The sequence below is a fragment of the Arachis hypogaea genome, chromosome 15, assembly GCF_003086295.3.
Source record: "Arachis hypogaea cultivar Tifrunner chromosome 15, arahy.Tifrunner.gnm2.J5K5, whole genome shotgun sequence".
Classification (NCBI taxonomy): domain Eukaryota; kingdom Viridiplantae; phylum Streptophyta; class Magnoliopsida; order Fabales; family Fabaceae; genus Arachis; species Arachis hypogaea.
Window position 1 is genome coordinate 148,577,007 of NC_092050.1, and position 26,887 is coordinate 148,603,893.

At 34.2% G+C, this 26,887-nt stretch overlaps 3 protein-coding genes across 3 annotated transcripts; 2 read left to right on the forward strand and 1 right to left on the reverse strand.

Moving 5' to 3' along the window:
- Nucleotides 1-11,302: 11,302 nt before the first annotated feature.
- On the forward strand, nt 11,303-13,240 carry LOC112751222 (large ribosomal subunit protein uL5). The gene is made up of 4 exons (XM_025800290.3): nt 11,303-11,473; nt 11,568-11,718; nt 12,288-12,483; nt 12,838-13,240. The coding sequence occupies exons 1-4, from the start codon at nt 11,471-11,473 to the stop codon at nt 13,031-13,033; spliced, it is 546 nt and encodes a 181-aa protein (XP_025656075.1). The 5' UTR covers nt 11,303-11,470; the 3' UTR covers nt 13,034-13,240.
- Nucleotides 13,241-16,839: 3,599 nt separating this feature from the next.
- Nucleotides 16,840-22,652, forward strand: LOC112751223 (probable plastidic glucose transporter 2). Its single transcript, XM_025800292.3, has 14 exons — nt 16,840-17,222; nt 18,081-18,195; nt 18,552-18,663; nt 18,763-18,830; nt 18,941-19,073; nt 19,656-19,755; nt 19,848-19,960; nt 20,042-20,135; nt 20,730-20,883; nt 21,006-21,149; nt 21,238-21,311; nt 21,507-21,595; nt 21,845-21,959; nt 22,166-22,652. Exons 2-14 carry the CDS (start codon nt 18,105-18,107, stop codon nt 22,346-22,348), a joined length of 1,470 nt encoding a protein of 489 aa, XP_025656077.1. The 5' UTR covers nt 16,840-17,222; nt 18,081-18,104; the 3' UTR covers nt 22,349-22,652.
- A 116-nt stretch (nt 22,653-22,768) lies between these two features.
- LOC112751224 (cyclin-dependent kinase F-1) lies at nt 22,769-25,115 on the reverse strand. The gene is made up of 2 exons (XM_025800293.3): nt 24,403-25,115; nt 22,769-23,788 (listed from the first exon to the last, which is right to left on the reverse strand). The coding sequence occupies exons 1-2, from the start codon at nt 24,901-24,903 to the stop codon at nt 23,018-23,020; spliced, it is 1,272 nt and encodes a 423-aa protein (XP_025656078.1). The 5' UTR covers nt 24,904-25,115; the 3' UTR covers nt 22,769-23,017.
- Between the last annotated feature and the right edge of the window lie 1,772 nt (nt 25,116-26,887).

Sequence of the window (26,887 nt, forward strand, 5' to 3'; positions counted from 1 at the left end):
TATATATGATATTATGATCGGTAGCACTTGAATATATTATCCAAGCAGCATTAAATCCATCAGTTTTAGAATGATAGAAATATCATATCTCCAATGCATATGGTGGAGATCCATGGACCAGGCACTCGTTGTTAGGCGAGGGGGGGTGATCGTACCCTCCATCGTCAATTTAGCCAGCCAGCACTTCTTACACAAATATTTATTGAATCTTTACCTAATGATATTGAACAAGATGAGTGTCGAACAGCTAATCGCGTACAGATGAACTACGCTCTTGCTCTAGTCAACCTACTATTTTATCAATTTCATCGTCGAGTGTGCCACCAGCTCAGCCTCTACTACAACAGTTCTCTTAGTATCCATTTCAGTATCCAAGATATTTTATATTTTCGATACCACCTTCACAAATCGAAAAAGCTAACACTTCTACTGATGTCTGTACCAAACCGCCATGCCCATTTTCTTTTCAATACTCCTATTCCCATATCAATTCCTCTCACCTCTTCCCACTTTCTTGATCTTGTTATGTAATTTGCTTTGTAATTTTTTATATATTTGTATTTTTTATGACTATGTTTTTATATTAGGATTTTGATTTTGATCATTAATATATATTTATGCTTTTAACACTAGTTAAATTTAGTAACATATTTTAATGTAACATAATATTTACATTCAACATTAATTTAAATATTCATCATTCATTATTTATCAATATTTAATATTAATTCACATATTAGTAATTTAAATAGCTAGTATTAATTAAATTTACATGTTTAATACTAATTTATATATTAATTATTAAAAATTTTTATTTTACACGTCACTTGGAGGTGTCAACGCAGTTCGCGCCTTCATCACACATGGCGCCTTTTGGGTCAGCATCTTCTTCATTAGAGACACCAACTGGTTGCTTTTTATTTTTTTTTTTTGGCGCTATTCATTCCAGCATTTTCGTATTGACTGGTCGACCGATTTAGCTCTTCCGAGTTAGCAACGCCAAAAAAATCAGTTGTCACATGGCAAATGATGGTAATGAGCACTGTTGTCAGAACCGAACCGGTGATCGAACCGATCAGGCTATTGGGTCACTGGATTACTGGTTTAACCGGTGGGTCACTAGTTGAACCGGTTAATCCGGTCCCGCATAAATAAAACGTATAAAATAGCTAAAAACTTAAAAATTAACGGTTAAAAAACATATCTCCAATAACATTTTAATAAACATTAAGTCTCAAATCCTAAAAATAAGTAGAAATACCAAAATAAACATAAAATTTGTTAGTACTATTAGTCTATTACATAAACAACTCAATTTAACACAATGAAAATAAGCTGAATTAACTGCATTGAACAAATGGCCCCATGCATGATCAGTATTTGATGAAGCCATCCTAAATTCCTAATCAGGAGTTGATCCTTGTCAATTTCTGTCTCTGTCTCTGTCATTGTTCCCGTACAGTTGTTTTCATGTGAAGTTTATATTTAAGAATCGTTAGATGATTTGACAAGTTTGACTAAATTATCATTTAACGATTTTCAATTATCAACTTCATATGAAGACAAATGTATGTGAGTCTTTACCTATTATTATATACTATAAATATTTGTTGAAAAAATAATATTAATAGATATCGTATAATCATGAAAAAATAAATAAATTGTGATTAATAAAATTTATTTATTTATCTTTTAAATTTATATTAAATATAAAAGTATAGTTAAATAAAATATAAATTATTTAAAAATGAGTGACATTAAAATGAAAATAAATTGAATATAAGTAAACTAAAACATTCTATATGTATTATAATTTGTACATATAATGACAAGAAACATTGCAGCCTGGTGGTCATGCTAGCGTCTTTGTAGGTTCTCCTTTAATTGCGACCGAGCGGTTCGGTCGAACCGATGCTCACCGGGTTTGACTGGTTTTTGCCGGTTTAGTACGGGTTTGATCGGTTCGTTCCGGTTCTCTACCTTAAGCAGTTAGAAGTTTGGACCGGACCGGTGTTAGGTCCGGTTCATCGGTTTTCCGATCGAATCGGCCGGTCCGGTCCGGTTTTGCTAACTATGGTAATGAGGTAAAACTAGTATTTTTATCCGTAATGAATATAAATTTTTTAAAATTATAGTCTATTTAGTTCTGATAAATGATAATATAAATTATGCATAACACAAAAAATTATAAAATCAAATTATTTTTACAAAAAAAAGTTATAGATTAATAAAAGTCTCTGACTAAAAAAATCAAAATATTAATAGATAAAAATTTTAGTTATTATTTTTATATAAAAAAATCTAATTTTTATTAATAATTAATTTTAATATTTGTTAGCTAAAATTTAAAATAATTTAACGTATATACTTTTATATTTAATTAAGTGTTAACTGTTAAGTCTGTTGCACAAATAACAATAATTAATTTTTATACTTGTTATTTAAAAATAATAATTTTTCTCTCTATGTATATAAAATTATAATTAGATATTAGCATAAAAAAGTATACTGATAGTTATAAAATTATGTCAAAATTATTTTTTTCTAAAACAATTAAATCTTGATTCTAATTTTTCATTATAACATTAGTATTCTCTCCAAATTATATGTAATAAATATTTGAAAAAAGAGAAATGAAAATATAGATTAAAAAGGTAAACGATAAAAATTTAAAACTAAATTAAAAAAATTACAAAATTATGCATATAATAACAATAATAATAATATTTTTTATTTAAATTATATTATTTTGTTAATTTGGTTTCTTGTAGAAGAGAAAGATAGAAAAAATAGAGAATGAGAGAAAAGAGAAAAAAGATAAAAATGAAGAATGAGGGTGAGAGTGAGAGTTTGTTAATTTTAGAAAAAAATTATTTTAATTTTATAAAAATATCGAATAACATATTTTGATTTGTCAAATTACTAATATAAAATATAAATTATATATAGAGTAAAAATAGTAGAGAGAAATAGAAAAAATGGAGAGAGGTAGATGAGAGAATTTAGAAAGGAAGTTTATTAATTTTGAAAAAGAAATATTTTTTCTCAATTTTAATAAGAGAGTGTCGTGTGACACATTTGATTATTAAATTATATAGTAATATATGATACATAATATATGTATATTTTAATTTCAATTTTAATATTTCAATTTTAATTTTAATGTAATTAAAGAATGTTATGTTGCACATTTTGATTGTTAAATTAGTAATTAGTCATTGATATTGATAACGATATATAAAATAGATAAAGTGGTTGAAGGAATAAGAGAAATAAAGAAAGAGAAATGGAGGAGGGGAGAACTCTTTAATTTTGAAATGAAAGATTTAATTTCAATTGCAATGAAGGAGTGACATGTGGCATATTTTGGTTGTAAAATTCGTAAGAAGGAGGGAAGAAATTCTTTAATTTTGGAGGAAAAGATTTAATTTCAATTAAAATTAGAGAGTGACATGTAGTACATTTTAGTTGTAAAATTTGTAAGAGGGAGAGGAGAATTCCTTAATTTTTGAAGGAAATATTTGATTCCAATTGTAATGAGAGAGTGACATGTGGCACATTTTGGTTGTAAAATTAGAGATATACTAGTATTTTTACCCGTAATAATATTACGAAAATATAAATTTTTTAAAATTTTGTTCAACCTTGTTATGAAAGTATAGATTATGCAATATACATGGCACAAAAGATTTATAAAATCAAACTACTTTTATAAAAAAAAAAACGTCGTAGATTGACAAAAGTTTCTGGCTAAGAGACCAAGGTATTTGTAGATAAAAAATTAAATAATAAAATTTTTAGTCATTATTTTTATATGAAAAAGTCTAATTTTCATTAATAATTAATTTTAACATTCGTTATATAAAATTTAAAATAATTTAACGTGTATATTTTTACATTTAATTAGGTATTAACTGTTAAGTCTGTTGCACAAATAGAAATAATTAATTTTTATACTTGCTATTTAAAAATAATATTTTTTTCTCTCTATATATATAAAAATATAATTAGATATTAGCATAAAAAAAATTATACTGATAGTTATAAAATTAACTTAAAATTAATTTTTTTAAAATAATTGAATCTTGATTCTAACTTTTAATTATAACATTAGTATTCTCTCCAAATTATATGTAATAAATATTTGAAAGAAGAGAAGTGAAAATATATATTAGAAAGATAAGCGGTGAAAATTTAAAACTAAATAAAAACTAAAAACTATGTATATAATAACAATAATAATAATAATAATTTTTTATTTAAATTATATTATTTTGTTAATTTTATTTTTTATAGAAGAGAAATATAAAAAAAATAGAGAATGAGAGAAAAGAGAGAGAAATGTAAAGATGAAGAATCAGAGTGAGAGTGAGAGTGTGTTAATTTTGGAAGAAATTTTTTATTTTAATTGTAAAAAAATATCGGATGATATATTTTAATTTGTTATAAAGTAAAAATAGTAGAAAGAAGTAGAAAAATGGAGAGAGGTAGATGAGAGAATTTAGAAAGGAAGTTTATTAATTTAAAAAAATATTTTCTCTCAATTTTAATAAGAGAGTGTCATGTGACACATTTGATTATTAAATTAGATAGTAATATATGATACATAATATATGTATATTTCAATTTTAATTTTAATATTTTAATTTTAATTTTAATGCAATTAAAGAATGTCATGTTATACATTTTGATTGTCACATTAGTAATTAGTCATTCATATTGATAATGACATATAAAATAAATAGAGTGGTTGAAGGAATGAGAAAAATAGAGAACGGAGGAGGGAGGAGGGGATAACTCTTTAATTTTGGAGGAAAAAATTTGTTTCAATTGCAATTAGGGAGTGACATGTGACACATTTTGGACTTTTGGTTGTAAAATTAGTAAGGAGGAGGGAGGAATTTTGTAATTTTGGAGGGAAAGATTTAATTTCAATTATAATGAGAGAGTGACATGTGGCATATTTTAGTTGTAAAATTAGTAAGAATAAGAGGAGAATTTCTTAATTTTGGAGAAAAAGATTTGATTATAATTGGAATGAGAAAGTAATATGTGGCACATTTTGGTTGTAAAATTAGAGATATATAATAGATAATAGAATAATAGATATATAATAGTGTACAAGATGTCTCTGGTACGGGTTGAGAGATAGATCGAGAACTTGCGGGTTGAGGCAGATGCCGGATCACTTGCCTGAAGCAATGGGGGGTGGTACCTGCAAAGACACTCCGACGCTCAAGTCAGAATGGATCTAAGAGGTAAAAAGTGTGAGGAATGAATGAATACCTGGAGGGACCTGGGTCCTCTATTTATAGGTGATGGTGAATATCTTATCTTATCTTATTTGGCTAAGATAAGGGAGACGTTTGAATTATCTTATCTTATCTTATCTTATTTGGCTAAGATAAGGGAGACGTTTGAATTCGAAAGTTGGTTAGGAGCTCTAGTGGGCTGGTTCCGAGCCTTCTGGAAGGGCGAAGCGGGTCGGACCCTGGTAGCCGGGTTCGGGGACCGTTCTGGGTGTAGGATCCGTGGGCCAGATCCGTAACAGTTGCCCCCGGAGCGAGAGAGTGAGGGTGCTCGGTCTCATCGCTGGAGAATCATTTTCCTCGCCGTTGTGGTTTGGCAAGGAGATCGTTGTTTGGTTTTTCCGATCGAGGTCGAGGATTTGGGGAGTTCCTAGCCGTTTCATGGTCAGGCGAGGAGCGCGTTGTTTGGGCGTCTCATCACATGCCGGGTTTGATGACCGTTCCGAAGAAGGGACCGGAGATCGGGTCTGGAACAGTTGCCCCCGGAGCATGAGAGTATGCTTTCTTGGTCTCAATGCTGTAGTTCGGGAGACTGTGAGGGGCCTGAAAAGGGCGTGACGTCATCCTGCACCAATTGGTAGGATGTTGGTCAGTATGGCTTTCCGCGAGTTGGAAGACCGTAAGCTCATGCTTGTTTTGTGTGGCCTCTTTTGGACCGTTATTGTGAACTTATTTTAGGCCTCTTGGTGGGCAAATTTCAAGACTTTTGTTTATTTAGTTTATTTGGATTTCCGTTTTGTTGGCTTTGCGGGTGATCGATTCACGAGTCACTATTTTTGTTATTTGGATATCCGTTTTTCTATTTGGATATCCGTTTTATTGGCCTCGGGTGATCGATTCCCGGGTAGCCGTTTACTTATTTGGATATCCGTTTTATTGGCCTCGGGGTGATCGATTCCTGGGTAGCCGTTTATTTGGATATTTATTGGCTTCGGGGTGATCGATTCCCGGGTAGCCGTTTACTTATTTGGATATCAGTTTTATTATTTGGATATCCGTTTTGTTGGCCTCGGGGTGATTGATTCATGAGTCACTATTTTTGTTATTTGGATATCCGTTTTATTGGCTTCGGGGTGATCGATTCCCGGGTAGCCGTTCACTTATTTGGATATCCGTTTTATTGTTTGGATATCCGTTTTGTTGGCCTCAGGGTAATCGATTCCCGTGTAGTCGTTTGCTTATTTGGATATCCGTTTTGTTGGCCTCGGGGTGATCGATTCCTGTGTAGCCATTTACTTATTTGGATATCCGTTTTGTTGGCCTCGGGGTAATCGATTCCCGTGTAGCCGCGTTTGGTTTGTGCCGTCAGACGGGGCAATACTTTTGAGAAAATGAATTCCATTTATGGTTTGGGCCTCGTTAAAACCTCCCAATGTGGGTAGGAAAGAGTGCCCAGTAAGAAAATATACGATTAAACGACTTAAGCAATAAATGCAAGTAAAAAAGGCAAAATATAAAGGGTAAAGAGATAGTCTTTAAACGACCTCAATCTTGTTGCTTTGGAAGGATGTTTCTACATATAGTAGCACCGTAAGTTGGTGGAATTTCAGGATCATGGAAGCTTGGTCCCGTCTAGTCTTTCGAGCATGTAGGCTCTTTTTTCGATTACCGTCCTAATTTGGTAGGGACCCTCCCAGTTGGGCATGAGCATCCCTTCTCCGGGAGTGGGTGGACCGATATCGTTTTGTCGTAAGACGAGGTCTCCTGGTCCAAAGTCTCATCGTACCGTGCTGCCATTGTACCTTAGACTTATTCTTTGTTTTAGGGCTAGCTCCCGTAGGTGTGCTATGCTCATGACCTTGTCTGCAAGGTCCCACTCTGCCTCTTTGTCGTTTTCTCGCACGGTTCTGTGCGGACTTTGGTCTTGGCGTGCATCGAGGTCGGCGAGGAAGATGCCTGCCGCATCTCGGGATCTCTTGCGGAGGGTCGAACTGGTGTTCTCACACTCTACCGCGACTTTCCGGTCTCTGTGTATTGTGTCAATAGTGCCGTCATCGGCTTAGAACTTCATGAGTAAGAATTTGGTGAAGATGACCGCCGAGAGGTTGTTAATGGTCTTTCTTCCGAGGATGATGTTTGTAGGTGGTGGAGTTCTTGAGGATGAAAAATTCGGAGAGGATGGTCTTTCTTTGGTTCTCGGCTTCGATGGTGAGGGGAAGTGTGATGGTGCCGTCCGGTTAAAGGAAGTTATCCCCGAGCCCGGTTACCCCATTATGGTGGGTTTGTAGGTTTTCGTTTCGGAGCCCGAGTTTGTCGAAGGATCCCCTAAAGAGGATGTTGGAATCTGCTCATGTGTCGAGTAGTATTCTTCTGACCAGCCCGGTTCCTATCTTTGCGGAGATAACGAAGGGGGCATCTTTCGCCGAGGTGCCGTATTGGCAGTCCTCGGGGGAGAATGTTATCGGATTATTGGTGATGATTGTCGGGGTTTGATTTCTGACTGCCAGGACCTTGAGGTTCTTTTTTAGTGCCGATTTCGACTTTTCCGGCTTATCCTTGCTTGTTATGACGTTGACGACTATGGTCGGGTCTGTTTCCGGAATTTCCCGAGGGGCTTGTCTTTGTGTCCTTGGGTTGCGTCCTTCCCTCTCTGGTGATTTGTCTCTTTCTGTGCGCTTCGACTCCCTGATGATCTTGGCGAACTCGGAGAGCTTGCCGTCTCGTATGGCTTGCTCCAGAGCGTCTTTTAAGTCGATGCAGTGCTGTGTTCTGTGCCCGTATCCTTGGTGGTAGTCACAATATAAATTCTTGTTGCCGCCCGTTCTTTCTTTTAAGTGGTCGGGCCTTCGGAAGGATGCCTCGATCAGCTATTTGGTGGTAGATCTCGGTGATGGGAGCTAACAAGAGGGTGTAATTTGAGCATTTGTTGGTTTGGAATGTTCCTTTTGGTTTTCTCTTGGTGGGGTGTTTTGGCGAGGTGCCGTACTGCCGTTTATTGGCCGCCACGACTTGGCTCACCTCCTCATCGTTTATGTAATCCTTAGCGACGCTCTGAATCTCGTGCACAGTCCAGAATGGCTTCGCGGTGAGATACTTTCAGAAGTCCTCATTCATAAGTCCATTGGTCAGGCAGAGGCTCGCGACTGAGTCCGTGAGTCCGTCGACCGTCAGGTATTTTCTCATAGATTCGTCTTGTCTTTGGGTAATTCCGAGCAAGCTAATGGGGTGTTTAGCTTTGGTGATTTTGATAGTGAACTGGGCCATGAACTTTCTGGTGATATCGTGGAAGCTGGCTATGGACCCGTTTGGGAGGGCGTTGAATCATTTGATCGCAGGGCCAGCTAAGGTTATCGAGAAGGCCTTACACCGGATCATGTCGGCGGCTCCTTCCAGATTCATCCTGGCCTCGAAGGCCGTTAGGTGTTCCCGGGGATCGTTGGTCCCGTCCTATTTCATGTCAGTGGGCTTGTTAAAGTCCTTCAGGAGTTTGGCTCTCAAGGATTTTTCTGTGAACGAGATGGCTTCCATTATCACGTGCATGTTTCCTGCTCATTTGGCCTCCCGATGGTGCCGTCGGTCGTCTTCTCCGCGTCGGTGTTTCGGGTCTAGGGAAACGCTGCGATCGTGCTGTTTGCAGTGTTGTTGCTCAGGGGGCCTGGTGTTCCTGGTATCGCGATGAGATTAGGTCCTGGAGGTCGCTTGGCTTGTATGCTCTGGGTGGTACCGTTCTTTGGGTGTGACTCGGCCTTTGAGGTTTTGCACCCTGAGGTACAGCTCTTGGATTATCTGGACCGCCTTCTCTCCTAGGCCGTCGGGTGGCCGAGCTTCAGTGGGGGACGGTTGTCCTCTCTTGGTTGTTGCTGGGTTGGGGTTGGTTGGCGATGTGCCGCGCTTATTATCCTCCCGTGGGTGGAAGGAGTGTTATCTTGGAGTTCGGGAGTTGGGGTGTTGGGTGGAGGATTGCTCCTCGAGGTTCTCCGTCATGCCGCCACGATTTGGCTGTCTCCCGCATCTATGTAAGAACCTTGAGAACTTTCTTGATCTCTTAGCTCCTGAGAGGTCTGAGCTTGGCCAGGGTGGTAGCGTTTAAGGAGGTCGTTCATGATGAGCTTCCTTATGAATTTTCAGTAAGGTCCGAAGGGGGATCATGGCGACAGAGTTGTCATAGGTGAGGCGGTGGATGGCAGAGGTTTGGAACCTGGTGTTGAAGGAGGTGACCTCGTGGGTTTGGAGGAAGAGCTTGAAGAGTTCAAAAGAAGAAGCAACAACGGTGGGCATGGAGCCAAAATAGAGGGAGAAGATGGGGCCATGGCGCTTGGAGGGACGGATGAGGGGAGTGGTGAATGAGAGGGTCCAAGAGGTGGAGGTGTCCCACTAAAGGGAGGTGAGACTTTGGGCTCGGAGGATTTAGAATTTCACCGTTGGAATAGGGCGATGGTGCATAAAGAGTGTTATCACTAAGAAGGTGATTGCAAGTCGAAGAAACATTATTCCTTTGAAATTTCGCCGTTGGAGTAGGACGAAGGTATGTTATCACTGCAAATGTGATGCAAGTTAAGGAAACATTATTCCTTTGGGATTTCACCGTTGGAGTAGGGCGAGAGTGTGTTATCACTGCAAAGGTGATGCAAGTTAAGGAAACATTATTCCTTTGGGATTTCGCCATTGGAGTTTTGCCGTTGGAATAGGGCGAAGGTGTGTTATCACTGCAAAGGTGATGCAAATTAAGAAAATATTATTCCTTTGGGATTTCGCCGTTGGAGTAGCGCGAAGGTGTGTTATCTCAAGGTGATGCAAGTTAAGAAAATATTATTCCTTTGGAATTTCGCCGTTGGAGTAGGGCGAAGGTGTGTTATCCCTACAAAGATGATGCAAGTTAAGAAAATATTATTCCTTTGGGATTTCGCCGTTGGAGTAGGGCGAAGGTGTGTTATCCCTGCAAAGATGATGCAAGTTAAGAAAATATTATTCCTTTGGGATTTCGCCGTTGGAGTAGGGCGAATGTGTGTTATCCCTGCAAAGGTGATGCAAGTTAAGAAAATATTATTCCTTTTTGCTCTCAGCTACACCCAAGAAATCTGAGTTTGATGATTGCTCTTCTGGGTTATCCGCCATGCTGCCACAACGTTGCGAAGTCCCCACAGATGGCGCCAATGTACAAGATGTCTCTGGTACTGGTTGAGAGATGGATTGAGAACTTGCGGGTTGAGGCAGATGCCGGATCACTTGCCTGGAGCAATGGGGGGTGGTACCTGCAAAGACACTCCGACGCTCAAGTCAGAATGGATATAAGAGGTAGAAAGTGTGAGGAATGAATGAATACCTGGAGGGACCTGGGTCCTCTATTTATAGGTGATGGTGAATATCTTATCTTATCTTATTTGGCTAAGATAAGGGAGACGTTTGAATTATCTTATCTTATCTGGCTAAGATAAGGGAGACGTTTGAATTCGAAAGTTGGTTAGGAGCTCTAGTGGGCTGGTTCCGAGCCTTCTGGAAGGGCGAAGCGGGTCGGACCCTGGTAGCCAGGTTCGGAGACCGTTCTGGGTGTAGGATCCGTGAGCCGGATCCGTAACAAATGAATAATAGATATTTAAAAATAGTGATTTTTTTTTGTTTTCTACAGTATTTCTTAATTTGAACAGGCAACGACTAATCCGTCGTGATATTGAACTCTATTTAAGAGTTTCGCTAAAAAAATAGTGATAATTTGATAATTAGTTTAAAAACCATGGCTGGTAAGTAAAAAATTTTCATTTTTTTTTTTGATTTTTTTTTTTTTTGTCGATGGATTGAACAACCCCCAATTCTAGATATCCCAATGGATTGGATAACCTCCAATCCTAGGTATACAATACACACCCACACACTCTCGTCACATACTTACCAATTTCTTCTTCTTGATCACGGGTCAATCATATCTTTAACTTGGGCCTAGCCAACAAACCGGTAGGCTCCGTAAGCCCAGTACAAAGAACACTAGGTGATGTTGAAGGTTTTGTTTTATTACCAAAAAAAGGTTTTGTTTCCAAGACAAAAAAAGGTTTTGTTTCGGGTTCGGGTTCGGGTTCGAGTTGAACGCAGAGATAGTTGTAGGCTCTAAACCCTATGTCACCACTTTACAGGTTTACCCCTTTTATTCAGCAGTCTAACTCACTCACTCTCAATTTCCTTAGCAGCCAAACTGCGCAACATCGTCCCTCCCCAAAGCTCTTCCACCAATGGTAACTGCTCAGATCTTCTCTTCTCTTCTTTCATTCCTTCTCCTTTACTTATTCATTTGCTTATCTTTTGATTTCAAAATGAAAATGAGAACAGGCTTCGGAGAAGAAACTTTCGAACCCTATGAGGGAGATTAAGGTTCAGAAGCTCGTTCTCAACATCTCCGTCGGTGAGAGTGGCGATCGTCTCACTAGAGCCGCTAAGGTGCTCGAGCAACTCAGTGGTCAAACCCCTGTCTTTTCCAAAGGTTTGTTTTTAAAATCAATTTGTTGAGTAATGCTGCTAATGTGTATGAATCTCAATTTCTCTTAATTAGGGCTTGTTTGTTACATGAAGTTTACAATTTACACTTGGTCTTAGCCAGAAGTTATTGCTGATTAACAATTTTGCATTATTAGTACTAGTGCATTAATAAGTACTAATGTGTCTATGAATCTTTTTTATAAATTAAATATGAATAACAACAAATTTGAGATTAGCCAAGATGGTGAGTATGTTATAAAATTAAAGTCATTAGAGCAACTCTTTGGATTAAAAAGTTAACCTTTTTTTATATGAACTGTATATGATAAAGGGTACTTTGGGAAAATTTGTATACCAACTGTTTTTCGTATCCCCATTATATACAGTATAGATAATATAGATATAGATTACAGTTTGTATTGATTATTGCTGTACTTATAGCTCCCTTGAATTTATAGCTTTTCTATGCTGAATTTAATCCGTTACCAATTTGTCTTCTGCTCTGATATGTTGGAATTTGTGGCTGTCTCATCATTGATTTGAGTTTGATCCTGTTTCTGTGGTTTTTGACAGCAAGGTACACTGTCCGTTCCTTTGGGATTAGAAGAAATGAGAAGATTGCTTGCTACGTCACCGTTAGAGGCGACAAGGCCATGCAGCTTCTGGAGAGTGGTTTGAAAGTGAAGGAATATGAGCTCTTGAGAAGAAACTTCAGTGATACTGGGTGCTTTGGCTTTGGCATTCAGGAGCACATCGATTTGGGAATCAAGTAAGCTAAATGACTGTTGGATTTTGCATTATGCTTTGATATTTTCTGCTGCAGAACTATCTGTATTAAAAAATCTGGATCTATCTCAACATATTTGCTCCACTTTCTGCAATCTTCCACTCAGAGAGATTATAGGCTTAAAAGAAAAATTCTTGATCTTTTAGGATTTTTCTGTTTTATCAAGTTTATGGTTATACCATTAAGACGTTTACATGATGAGTCCCTCAGTTTTTTGTTCTTTTGCATGAATGTTGACTGGCTTTTGTATCATTTCCGGCTTCCATATTCTTTGATTGTGAAGTATAAAAGGAGCTGATGCTTATTATTTGTTTATATTGTTTGGCTCTGCTTCAGGTATGATCCATCAACTGGTATTTATGGAATGGATTTCTTCGTTGTTCTAGAGCGCGCTGGATATCGTGTGGGACGCCGCCGCAGGTGCAAGTCACGAGTTGGTATTCAGCACCGTGTCACAAAGGAGGATGCCATGAAATGGTTCCAGGTCAAATACGAAGGAGTGATCCTCAACAAGGCCCAGACTATTGTTTAGTTTTCCTTGTTTTACTTAGCTATTTCAGATCTTTTTGTGTGTCCCTCCTTTTGCTTAGAGCCTCTTTTACTCAGTTACCTTGTTTCGTTTCATTTTATTTACTATATGGCTTTGTTTTTGGCACCTGGAACACTCATGGGGTCCCAAGAGATATTTCCAAAAGCGTGGGTACTTTATCTATTGAAGAAGCTAGAAAGGTTAATATTAGTAAGAGGTGCAATGATAGCTAACTTAGTAATGATGTATAATTATAAGGACTAACTATATTTGTTTAATGACATTGAAGGAAGATAGTGGTGCAGTTGAAGATGGTTCTAAATCTTTAGTCACTAATGCTATCAAATCCTCAAATGTTAGCAGTAAGCAACTACACCACTATCTTCGATGAATGTGATTATGTCCACGAGAGAACTGATCAGGGTTACGGACTATTAAGAAGTACAATTATACGGACTAACTATATATTTGTTTAGAAAGAATTGGGAGTCAACACTTCTTAACAAATAAATCAACCAACAATTGAATATTTAAAAAAACAAATCTAAAACAAAAAATAGTAAAAACATTGAAGACCTAAGTTAAAAGAATACCTGAAAGGAGTAATAAATTATTAAAATGGTATTTAAAAGTTTGTATAGATATTAAATATATATTCTAAAAAATAATTTTAGAGATCAAATTTTGATGTAAATTTTTGTAATTATTATTAAAAATAAGACTTCTTAATTTTTAAAATTTGATAATTTTTTGTTAAATAAATTTTAAAAAATTTATTTTTACTGTGAATGATCACTCTTTTTTATTTTTTGAGAAATAAAAAGAAAAATCTAGAGTTCAAATTTTGTTTCAAATTTTTATGTGCATATTATAAATATTTAATCAAATACTGTTACAAAAACTTAGATTTAAATCGTTTGTTAAATATGAAAGTTTTGTTACCTAAAAAAAAATAATATTTATTTATTTTTTATGTGGTATTTTAAAACATTCAGGAATTGTTTATTGATAATATTTTTTAAATATCTTTTCTGTTAGTGGCTGAAATTTTTCTAGTATTAAATTAGTAGTTCACTCCATTTTTTCCATTTGAAAGTGAAATAAATTAAAACTAAATTAGGATATATAATTTAAAATTTAAGAGTGGTTGACAATGATTAGTGGTGGATAAATGAAATTGAAATTGCAGCGTGAGGGGGAAGGTAAAAAAGTGAAAATGAGTAAAAAGATAATTTAAAAGATAAAATACATCGTTATACCGAACACCAACTAATATTACATTATGTGTATTTGAATTAGAGTTTGTAAACGAGAGTTTGTATAAAATTGATTTTACAAACTTAAATTTTGATAAAAAGTGAGTATAACGTGATTTATGTTTGGTAATTTTGTATCAAAATAGATTATAATAAAATGAATATTATTTGAATTACATCATTTAAAATTACGTTTAGATAAAAATTACTAAAAATGACGTAAAATTTATATCATTCAAAATTATATTATTTTAACATTTTTTTACTATAATTTCTTTTGAGAAGAATTTAAATTTATATGTTAAAATTTAATACTCTTTTGGTTATAATTTGTTAGTACTTTTCTTAAGTATTCTTTTTGTATTTAATTATATCTTTCTAATAAAATTTATATTGTAAAAATTAACAATAATAAATAAAATATATATTAATTTAACAACATATAGTAAAAAATATACAAAATCAAAATAAAGAAATAAAGTTCTATAAACAATACGTATTAATAAAATGATTAAAAAAACTTATATGAACAATAAATACTAAAAATTCTATTGAAAAAATACCATAATATACATAAGTGAATATAAAAAAAAATTCTAAACAAAAATATTTATACTATTAACAAAAATAAATAAATAAAAAATTGATAAAAATTAAAACTTAACAAAGAGTACTAATAATAATATTAAAAAAGGTGAAAACTCAGGTGTAGTCGATTTCATGTGAAGTTGATAGTTGAGAGCTGTTAGATAAAAATTTAGTCAAATCAGTCAAATTATCTAATTACTCTCAACTATCAACTTCACGCGATTGTACCTGAGTTTCTACCATTAAAAAAAAAATACTTGTTTGTTAAGCATAGCCATAAAAAAAATCAAGAACTCTGATGATTATTTTTAGTATCTTTTATCGTGAGATTGAATGGTAAAATTGGTAGAGTGTCAATTAATTTTTTTAATTTATCAAGTAAACGCAAAAGCTACAATTTGTTGCTTATGATAAATGGAAGTTCAAACCTAAAATCATGTTCGCATTTAGAGGAAAAAAGTTAGCTAAACAAAAATTACAGCGTTCAAAGAAGTTTAAACGTGCTTCTTGTGCTTCTAATATTTTTTACCAAACATACCCATGGAAGTCCCAAAATTAGAAATGTTACATTTATGTCCTCGTGCATATACATATATAAATCTAATTGATTAAATCAAATTAGTAGGAATAACATAAATTGAAATTACTTGTTTCGATTTACCAAGGAATGAAATTCGAAATGCAGAAGATATATAGTAAATCAAATCAATAGTAAATCGAATCAAGCTATATATCTCTTATACTTCGAATTTCATTTTTTAATAAATCGAAATAAATAATTTCAATTTACATTATTCTTTACTAATTTAAATTTAACCAATTCAATTATATATATATAAAAACATAAATATAATGTTTTTATGATCAATCTTTTAAAAGAATATTATTTTTTTTAAAATTCAATCTGCCTTTTTAAAGATTTATTATTATTTAATTAATTTAAATAATTATTTTTATATATTAATTATTTAAAAAATTAAAAAATAATTTATTTTTTATTTTTTTAAAGACTAAATAAAAAATAATATTTAAAAAATATTTATTTATACTGATGTTACAAATTTTATTTTTTTTTTTGAAAAAAAAAAGACTTAAAATTTATATTTAAAGTTAAAGATTTAAAATTTAGGAAAATTAACTAATCTAACTTTACTATTTTTGATATATATACCTAACATCATGATTAATAGTTAGAAATACTTCGATAAAGATACTAAAAATATCTTTTTTTTTAAGATATTTACATGTATTATGATATTATTGGACATATTTATTAAATCGATTAATAATTTATTTTTTAATAAATCAGAACAAACTCGATTTATTATAACAATAATAATAAACCTAATTGTTTATACTATAATTATTAGACATAATTTGATCCGACCAATTTACACATAAACCAAATCATGTTTAAATTTTTTGATAAAAAAATAAATATATTTTTGATTTTTGTTTTAAAACAAAACTAAAAAAATAATCCAGTGCATTATTAAATTGGTCAATTTAACCGAATCTGATAATAATTAAGCTTATTATTACTGTTATAAAAAATTAATTTTATTCTCATTTATTAAAAAATTTAAAAATAACCAATTTATTTATACATCTAATAATAATAATAATGTGACACATAAATAACATTTTAAGCGAAATAATTTGGTGAAAAAAAAAATGACAAGATATCGACGAGAGTCTCTGGTGGGGTCCTATTTTACGTAACAGTGACTGACACTTAAATTTATTCGAGTCTTCATGTCCTCATTAATCACCATATAATATGTCTATTACCAAATATAAACATGAAAGAAAACTAATTTCTTCACACAAACACATGTCCCCATCGTGGCCCCCACATGGAATCGTGTACTTTAATTACTCCCCACGTGTCACATTTCCAACCGTCATCTCCATCCATAACACTTTTTTTTCCCTTCATTATCACCTCCCCCACCCCATCTTTCTAAAATTAATTAATTAATCAATTCTAGTTAAATATTAATTAACTAGTACTGCTACTGTGTTTGTTTGTGTAGAACCCAACTTTACCTCTTGAATCCTCGCGTCCCTTCTTTTTGCTTCCAAATCCAACAACCGGCTCCGCATAACTGCGTTTGATTGGTTTCCTCTTTTTCTTTCTTCTTTCCTTCGTAAACCAGCAACTTCCTTACACCCCGGCGCACGATAGCTTCCACTTCGCCGTTACCGTTACTATTTCTGTTTCTGTTTCTGTTTCAGCTTCACCATCTCGTTTAACTTCTAACTAACACACTCTTCTTTTGAAATCCTACTATCTCAGAGGATCTGAGCTTATTAAGAAAACTTCGATCGGAGCTCTCTGTTCATTGGTGTGTATCTAGCTGTGATTTTATTCTATTTTTTGAGCCTTTTTTTTTTTTTCTGTTTTTAACTCTATTTTCTTTTTATAGTTTGGTTTTTCAGTTTAATTTTGACTCGGCTCTGTTAACTGGTTTTGGTTGTATTCTGTTACGTTAATCCTCTGTCTCTCTGTTTTTTGTTTACTTTCACCTCTCTCTCTCTCTTTCTATCATTCGATAAAAACAAAGCAGTTCGTTCGATGCGTTAATGGAGGTTTAAGTTGTTGATAACATCAGAATCTCTTTAGCGTGAAATTTTGAGTTCATATCTGAGTCTTTTTTTTTTTAATTCTAAAACAAGAAAGAAAGTGTGATATTCGTATTATTGTATTGTTTGTTTGCGATTCTTGAGCTGACTCATTGAAAAAGAAGTCTTGTTTCCAGCATCGCCGTGTTTTTTTTTTTTTGGATTTTCTGGACAATGTTGTCTGAATCGGTAGGGTTTAAGCCTTATGAGTTACGTCTAATGAGTTCTTAAATTCCTCTCTGATGTCTGAATCTGTGTATTTTTTTGGGATTCAGATTATTGTTCACGATCTTCAGCCTGTCATTTTCTTTATAATAGAAGCATGCTAGCGGAATATGATTATTAAGATCTCAGTTAGAAAATCGTTAAACTAGACGCCCTTGCATCTAAAACTTGAATGAGAATTGTAACTTAGTTTTTCAGAGAAAGTTTACGAACTTTATTCTGTAGATTCTGAACGGTATTATTTTAGTATCTTCAATTTGTTGACTTATTTGACTGTGATTTTGTTCACAATTTCTGCCCTTGCTTAGAAGAAAAAAGATGCTCTGTGCTGAAGCTTTTTAGTTGTGCTGATTCAGGGAGCAGGAATATCAACTCTTGGCATGTGGGCGCATTATCGCGAAAATTCTTCAATGTACAAACGCACTCCTTCGAGAGAATCTACAAACATGACAGATGTGGAAGAAAACTCAAGTATCAGATCACATTGAACTTTTGATAAATTTCTTGTGCATAAATGGCTAAATGTCTTTACATTAATCAGTTCAACTTTCCTGTGGGATATAGCCTCTGATCTAAGATATTTCCTGGGGGAATTGTTTTCAAACTATTTCCATCTTTCCATTAGAATCGTTTGGAGATATAATTTTTTCAGTAGTGCTTTCATTTTCATCATGGTTCTGGTCTTTCTATGATTGATAATTTGCAATTCACTGCCACAGTGAAAATGATATTTGGAAAGATGGGTCTGGATTAACAATTTGCTACAATTTTAGATTAGTTACTTAATCATTTTGACTACTGACCAATCTCTTTTTCATGCCTGATAGGTCTTCTAGGAAATGGCTTGGAGAAAGAAACATCGAATCCTTCTTGGAAGCTCTCCTTACCGCATGTACTTGTGGGGACCCTTTCATCATTTCTATTTGGATACCATCTTGGGTTTGTGCTTTATAGTTTCTCCTTTGCATTCTTCCTTGAATTTGATTGGTAGTCCAGTTAACTTTTCAATATTGATCCTCTGTTTTTTGTTTTATCCAGAGTAGTTAATGAACCACTTGAAAGCATATCTGTGGATCTTGGCTTCAGGGGAAATACCTTGGCAGAAGGTGAAACTAAAAATTCCAATACCATGCTTAATTTGATGCATTCTTAAAAGTTTCAAATAATTTGATCTGGTTTGATTTATTTATTTATTGTTGTGTGGTTTTGAATGAAGGTCTGGTGGTGAGCATATGTCTTGGTGGTGCGTTAATTGGAAGTCTATTCAGTGGCTGGATTGCTGATGCAGTTGGGCGTCGTAGGGCTTTCCAGTTGTGTGCTTTGCCAATGATAATTGGCGCTTCGATGAGGTTATATTTCTAAAGCCAGTATATTTTTTGCAATTTGGGTGTTTATCACTCTTGCATTGGTTTGTGGTATTGTGCAAATATATCACTATCTGGAATATTTGGTTGGAGTTCACTTCACAGCATCTTTAAATGATAGATCTTCTGACAAGCAAGCTTTATGATATGGGGTTTGATGTCTGAGTCTGACCTATAATTTTGTGTAAAGTTCATGATCTTTTTAAAGTACTTTCCCTCTCAAACATGCCGAGAGATTGGAGGGCTACGCTCCATAGATAGCTTTTCTTTTGGTTCTTGCTTTTGTATGAACGATCTCTTATACTCCACTTCTTTGTATTATTCTTCTCTCTGTCTATTCTCCTTTTATCCAAAAGATAATTCTCTTCATCTTTAATATCCTAGGTTTCAATGCATCTTTTTAGGCTATTTTTATTTTCTCTTTTCTGTTTTCCAGGGTTGCTTTTTCTGAAACATCTGACCCCACTCTGATTTAAATTTAGTCAAGTAGCAGATTCCCTTTATGTTCTCAAATGTGAATCCTTATGGCTAGTTCTCAGTGAAAATTTCCGTGTTTTCAATTTTCAGTGCAGCAACAAACAACTTGTTTGGTATGCTTGTAGGACGGTTATTTGTTGGGACTGGCCTGGGTCTGGGCCCTCCTGCTGTTGCTCTGTATGTGACGGAGGTATGAATATGGACATGGTTGCATCTGCCTAATTGAGTAGGCTGAAAATTTACTTGATTATTCGTGAGATCATAATATTTGGTGGATGGTAGGTTTCTCCTGCTTTTGTACGGGGTACATATGGAGCCTTAATCCAGATTGCAACTTGCCTTGGTATATTGGGAGCTTTATTGATCGGAATCCCTGTCAAAGAAATCTCTGGATGGTATGATTTAAATTTGAAATCATGTTATATACTTATTACTAGTCATACGCGATGTTAAATAGACCCTTTTTTGGGCCTCAGGTGGCGGGTGTGTTTCGGGGCATCTACTATTCCTGCTGGCATACTGGCTCTGGGAATGGTCTTCTGTGCAGAGAGTCCACATTGGTTATACAAGGTTGGCAGCTAATATTAGATGAAATTTTCTTTGTTATCATCGTTTTATTGTAACTTATTGCTGAATCCCATGAAATATGTAATGTTGATAATAAATTGTGTAAGAGTTCCTCTTATGTTGCCTTTGAATGTATGCTTGATATGAAGCTTTTCTTTTTTTTTTTTTTTGGGTCAATAAGTGAAAGCTTAAATATGCCTTGTTATGTTGCTGTTGTATCTGTTTACTCTCTCATTGTAGTGTTGGTTTAAGTTTGTCGGTAAAAACGTTGAAGAATATATATGTCCTAGGGTTCGTAGTTCTCGAAAGCTTCTCTCCACTTATTTGCTTGTTCTCATTGTTCTATTTAAAAGCTGACTTTTATGGGCGTGAATAGAACATTATCCATAACAGCATCTCTTTTAGCCTTGTCAATGTCAGGTATAAATAAAATAGTATTGATCTTCACTGGTCAGTGAGACAGAAGATCATTCATTACCTAGTGTTTGTAGCTTTTGAATGTTCCTTTTTGCTTCTCTTCATTGCATTTCATTCCTGTATCTCTCTGGTTTCCATACTTCACATAACACCTGGTGGTTTCTCTCTATGATGATGTAGCAAGGAAGAATTGCTGAAGCAGAAGCCACATTTGAGAGGCTTCTGGGTGCTTCAGAAGCAAAATTTGCTATGTCAGAATTATCTAAGGTAGATAGAGGAGATGACACTGATACTGTGAAGCTCTCAGAATTGGTACGGGGTCGTCATTTTAAAGGTATACCATTCCCTGGTTTATCTCGGGTTTATAGCAGCTAGTGCACTTGGCATTGTTGTTATCTTATCACCAGTTTCTTTAGCTTCCAAAAAGTTAATTTTATTCACGAGCTCGTTTTGCAGTTGTTTTTATTGGGTCAACCCTATTTGCTTTACAACAGCTATCTGGTATAAACGCTGTGTTTTATTTCTCTTCAACTGTTTTTAAAAGCGCCGGAGTGCCGTCAGATATTGCAAATGGCTGCATAGGAATTGCTAATCTGTTAGGTATGGTATTCTCTTGGTTATGATGTTAATGATTATAGTCGGTGTGTTATTTATTCTCAAAGTGCTGATTTTTTCTGTCTTTCCTCAGGATCTATCATTTCAATGGTTTTGATGGATAAGCTAGGAAGGAAAGTTCTACTTTTCTGGAGTTTCTTCAGCATGGTAACTTACTGAGTGCATGTTTTAACCCATCATAATGTTTCTTTAATATCCCATTCATAATCCATCATATAATATTATGGCTGAATTGGTTCTTGTGGCAATGAAGACAGGGAATGGCATTTATTGTGTCATACCTTCATCAGTTTTGATTGTTTTGAATAAGATAAATCAAGTTGTTTATTATATTTCGCACAGGCTATATCGATGATGCTTCAAGCCATAGGAGCAAGTTCAATCGTGTCAAACCCAGGAGCTTTGTATTTATCTGTTGGTGGCATGTTACTGTGAGTATCCAATTTCCCTTTATTATTTTTTTACAGCAATATGGATCCTGAAAGATGCATTTATCATGCCAAGGGTAAATGATGAATCCATTTTTCTTAAAAGAACATGCATTTTCTTAGCAATAGAGAAGTTGCTGCTACTTGTGATTTTATGGCCTATTTCATAAGAGAATACTGAGCATTGCTGATTCATACCAGTGCCTACCCAAAATGAGAAGATTCGTCTTAAGTTATACTTCTATTATGCAGATTTGTCTTCACATTTGCTCTTGGGGCTGGCCCAGTTCCAAGTCTTCTCTTACCAGAAATCTTTCCAAGTCGAATCAGAGCCAAAGCCATGGCTATCTGTATGTCAGTGCATTGGGTAATTTTCTTCAACTTTATTGATTTATAGTGCCTGCTTTGATTGCCCTACTATATACAACAGTATCTGTTAAATTGGCTTTAGTCTTAAGTCGGGATGAATCAAGTAAATGAAGCCTGTTAGAATTGTTGTCCACTGAATTATGTACCATTATCAATAGTGGCCATTTTCTTTCTTTTCTTTAACCCGATTTGTGTTTTGCGCAGGTCATAAATTTCTTTGTTGGACTACTGTTCTTGCGGTTGCTTGAGAAACTTGGTGCACAGCTGCTTTACTCCATCTTTGCCACCTTCTGCGTGATGGCAGTAATTTTTGTTAAAAGGAATGTGATTGAAACCAAAGGGAAGTCACTTCATGAAATTGAGATTGCACTTCTTCCACAGGACTAGATCTTACAAAGATCCATTCATTGCTGTAATTTTGTTTAGTTTTGAGCTGTCATAGTTTCAGCTGAAAGCAGGAATTGTGCGTTGTTGTAATGTAATATTGAAAACCAAGAGAGCCTTTATTAGTGTATTATTACCGTAGCAAGTTTTAATTTCTTAGTAGGGGTTCTCTTTTTACGGCTTACAAATAATTATTATTCAGTATTCTGTTTGGAGCTGTGGGATCTGTATTCTAGATCGGTAGATCCATGTGTATAGAAATCCATTCACCACAAAAATACAAAACAATCTAATCTTTTTCCATCCATTTTCGATTACTTGTGCAGATATGTTGGAAATGAATAACCTACGCACGTTAACCAACATAATACAAGAATCTCTTATCTCGTTTGGCCAATTTCTGTATCAAGGAGGATACCACCATTGTGATAACATTACTTCTCAATTATTAATCATATGTCCACAATACATGCCAATATCTGTCATTTTTTTAAAGGGAAAAATAATGCATGACCCGGAAAAAATTCTAACAGCATTTACAGGTGTCGTTCAGCAAAATACAAAATAGTAAAATACCAATTCAAAGTCACGAATAACAATGGCGCATCCAAGGAATATGGTCCACCTTGAATTCATTTTCATATACAAATACCTTATTTTAAAAAATAATATTCAAGGCTCTTCACTAAAGAACTTATCGTGAAGCATCTCCATTGTTGTGGCCCTCCTAGCTGGATCATAACAAACAAGTTTCTTTATCATAGACACTTGATCCTTTCCGCAATTCTTCATGCACTCTTCAAAATCAATAGGCCTCTCCACATTACCAAACGACGTTGTTGCATGATCAGGAAGCTTAGAACAACCAGGCCAAGATTCTCCATCAATGTTTCCCAAAACACTAACGATCCTACTCAATTGATCTACATCAGATGTTCCAGGAAATAAAGGCTTCAACGTTAGCAATTCCGCAAATATACACCCTAAAGACCATAGATCAACCTCTAGACCATAATCTGTGGATCCATATAGCAATTCAGGAGCCTTATACCACCGAGTTCCAACACGTGGTGTGAGGCAACAGTCGAGTTCATTCCTCCTTTCTTCCTCCTCCGCTGCTTCAAATGTCAACGAAGCCTTCCAGAGATCATCATCGCCATCATCAGTGTTACTTGTTGTGCAAGTTGCAAGACAAGAGGTGTTTCCATCTTGGATGTTTGGGTCCTTATCAGTGTCATATATGGTATTCTTGGATTTCATTTCTTCTAGAACTCTGAAATACTCTTCATGATTTATGGTCCCTTGATCATGAGGAAAAGCCTCTGATGAAGAAGGATGTTCAATTGATGAGCTCTCCGGAACTGAAGAAGCATAATCATGCTCATATGGTGGTGGTGGGTTCTCCTCTGTAGAGTCAAATCCAGGCTCCATAATTATCCTTGCCTGAAAATATGAACCCAAATTACAACAATCAACAAAAGAAAAAAAAACGCAAAATTATCTCAAAAGACATCAATCATCAGTATCTGAGCAACAATCCTCACTGCCATGGTTGGTTTTACTTTCATTTCCTATGTCCAAATTAATTTAAAACAATAACCTAAAAAATATGAAAAAAAAAAACTTGTAGCTACAAAAGTATCTATAATTGCAACCTTCGGTGGAAAAGAAACTAGACTATAAAAAAAAGAAGCCATAATTGACCTAGATCACTGTTAACCAAACCAACCTCTATCTAGTTCACAGATCCCCACAATGAAACATCTAAATCTTAAACTAAAGTAAATAATCACGTAACTATCAAGTAACTCCAACATAGTTACAAAAGGCAAAGATATATATTTTTTATTTTGAAAAAAAAAAAAATTAGGCTAAACTATGACATAGATGAAATTTTACTTACTTCAACTAATCAGCCCAATTCACAGATCAACTGATAAACCTCTTCCATTTTTATTTTTTAATTTTTTCTTCACAAAACCAAAAATCCATTTTTTTTCTTTTTTCACAGACCCAATAAAAATATCAAAATTTCACAAATTTTTTTCCTTGTAAACCTGTCCGAAATGGGCCAATTTGAGCACTCCATGATCTGAAACCAAGAAATTGGAAGGCTTCAAGTCTCTATGGACGATCATGTTCCTATGGCAAGCATCCACACCACTAAGCACCTGCATCATCCACCTCTTCACCTCACCGACATCAAAACCACGGCCACCACCACCAGCAGCAGCTTCCGCGATTACAGCAGCGAGGTCTGTCCTGAAAAACTCGAGCACGATCACGGCGTGTTCATCATCGTCGTTCCAGAAGAACTCGTGCATGACGACGACGTTTTGAGAGCCCTGAAGGACTCTTAGAGCTTCGATTTCCCTGAGCGCTGACCGAGCGTCGTGGACCTCCTTCAGCGCCACCGTTACGTCGTCGGATAGACGCCGTCCACGGTACACGTCAGCATATGCGGCCGACCCAACCCGATCGAGAATTTGGTATTTGGCGGTTATTTCTGGTCGGGTGTGGATGGTCCAGGTCTTCTCCGATGGTGGGTAAGTGTCCATGACGGTGAGGGAGTGAGTGGGAAAGTGATCTGTGACTGGGAAACGAAGGCGCTGAATAAGACACGACGCTCAGAGGGAATGTTTGGCTTCTTGTGCTGTTTTTTCTCTTTTTGTTTTGGGTTTTACCAAGCCTTAACTCATCATTCTCTGAATTTTCCCCCCCAAATGGGGCAACTTATTAATTTAAAAAACTTCTTCTAAAACAAAATAAAATAAAACAGAGGGGTAAATTATTAGTTGAGTGATTAATTTATTTATATGTCTATATAATTGTTGATTATATAATAATATATTTTTAAAAAATTATGATATATATATACTAAAATCAGTTATCAAAATAAATTATTAGTATAAAATATATGTTAAAATATAAATATATATTAAAAATAAATTAAATTATATATATAAATACATTAGTAATTTTAGTAATTAATTTTAATATATAAATAATATTTTTAATTTTTAAATAAAATTTAAATTTATAATAAATTAATTTATAACTTATTAAACCAAAAAATATGATGGTTCATGTTTTTAGATATGGGAATAAAATTGGTGTAATTCTTTAATATTGAAAATTAAGATATTTTGCAAAATTATGGGGTCTGTAGAATTCATAGAAGACGGTTTGTTAGATTATATTTTTTTAATTTATAAAGACAATATGCAGATTGCGTATTATATTATTTTAATATTAAATTATAATACACTTCAGTGCAATACATATTCTGCGTAGGTGGAAACTCAAGTGCAATCGACATTATGTGAAGTTGATAGTTGAGAGCCATTTGACTGATTTGACTAAATTTTTATCTAACGCTTCTCAACTATCAACTTCACGTGAAATTGACTACACCTAAATTTTCACCTTCTGTATATTGTGCTTGCACAGAATAATACTCCCAAAATACTATAAAATCCATTTTTTGTAACATTAACGTGAAATTCTATTTACTCTTCCATATTAAAATAAAAAATTATATGATAGACTAATGTTTATTCAAGTTTTGACTAATGTTTATCCTTGAGATCCAAAGATTCTACTACTTTTCCTGCACGATTGGCCTCTTGTCTTCGAAAAGAAAGAATATCAGGCTGATGGATTGATGATTATCCTCTTTATGAAAGACATTCCCTCTTGGTCGTTGATAGTTTTATAGTTATCCTCCGATAATACTAGATCTCCCAATCTTGCATATAATTAGGGGCGGAGCTAAAAAAAATATTAGAGGGGTTAAAAATATTTATATAATAAAATAATATTAAAATAAATTTTTGAGGGAGCTAAACTGAAATTCATATATAATTTACATGTAAAAAATTAAAATTAGGAGGAGTCGTTGCCCTCCTTTCACAGTATGTAGCTCCGCCTCTGCATATAATAATTATTCTGATTGGACGGTTAGTTAAGTCTGATTATATTTTATTATAAATTAATATTTTTTTATTGTTGATTTATGTGTAATATATCTAACACTCCAATCAAATATTCTTTTATTTCTTATGATTGTAATTTACGTGACTAACCTTAAATTAAAAAAAAAAAAGAATTTTTATAAGCAAAAAATAATATTTAAAATAAAATTCAAACATTAAAAAAAAGTGAATCACTAAGTTTTGATATTAAAAAGAAAATTAAAGAAAAAAAATCAAGAGTTAGAACAAAAAGCAAAAATTAAATTAAAAGTTAAATTAGAACAAAAATTAGTATAATAATTTTATCTTTGTGCTATCATTTTATCTTATTAAAATTATGCTCCTCTTGTATGTACGATTTAAGTAAGAAAAAAAAAACGAAAGTTGTGTATTTCTATTGTAAATCAAAGGTCACAATTAAAATTTGAAACTAAAGAATTGATCAATAATTCAGATTTTTGAAACCAAAGAAAAAGGAAGAAAGAGAAGCAGCTAGGTAAGGATTCAAGCTAACTTTAATCACTACTGTTGTCTCATTTTTTTCTGCATTTTTGCTCTGGATTTTAAA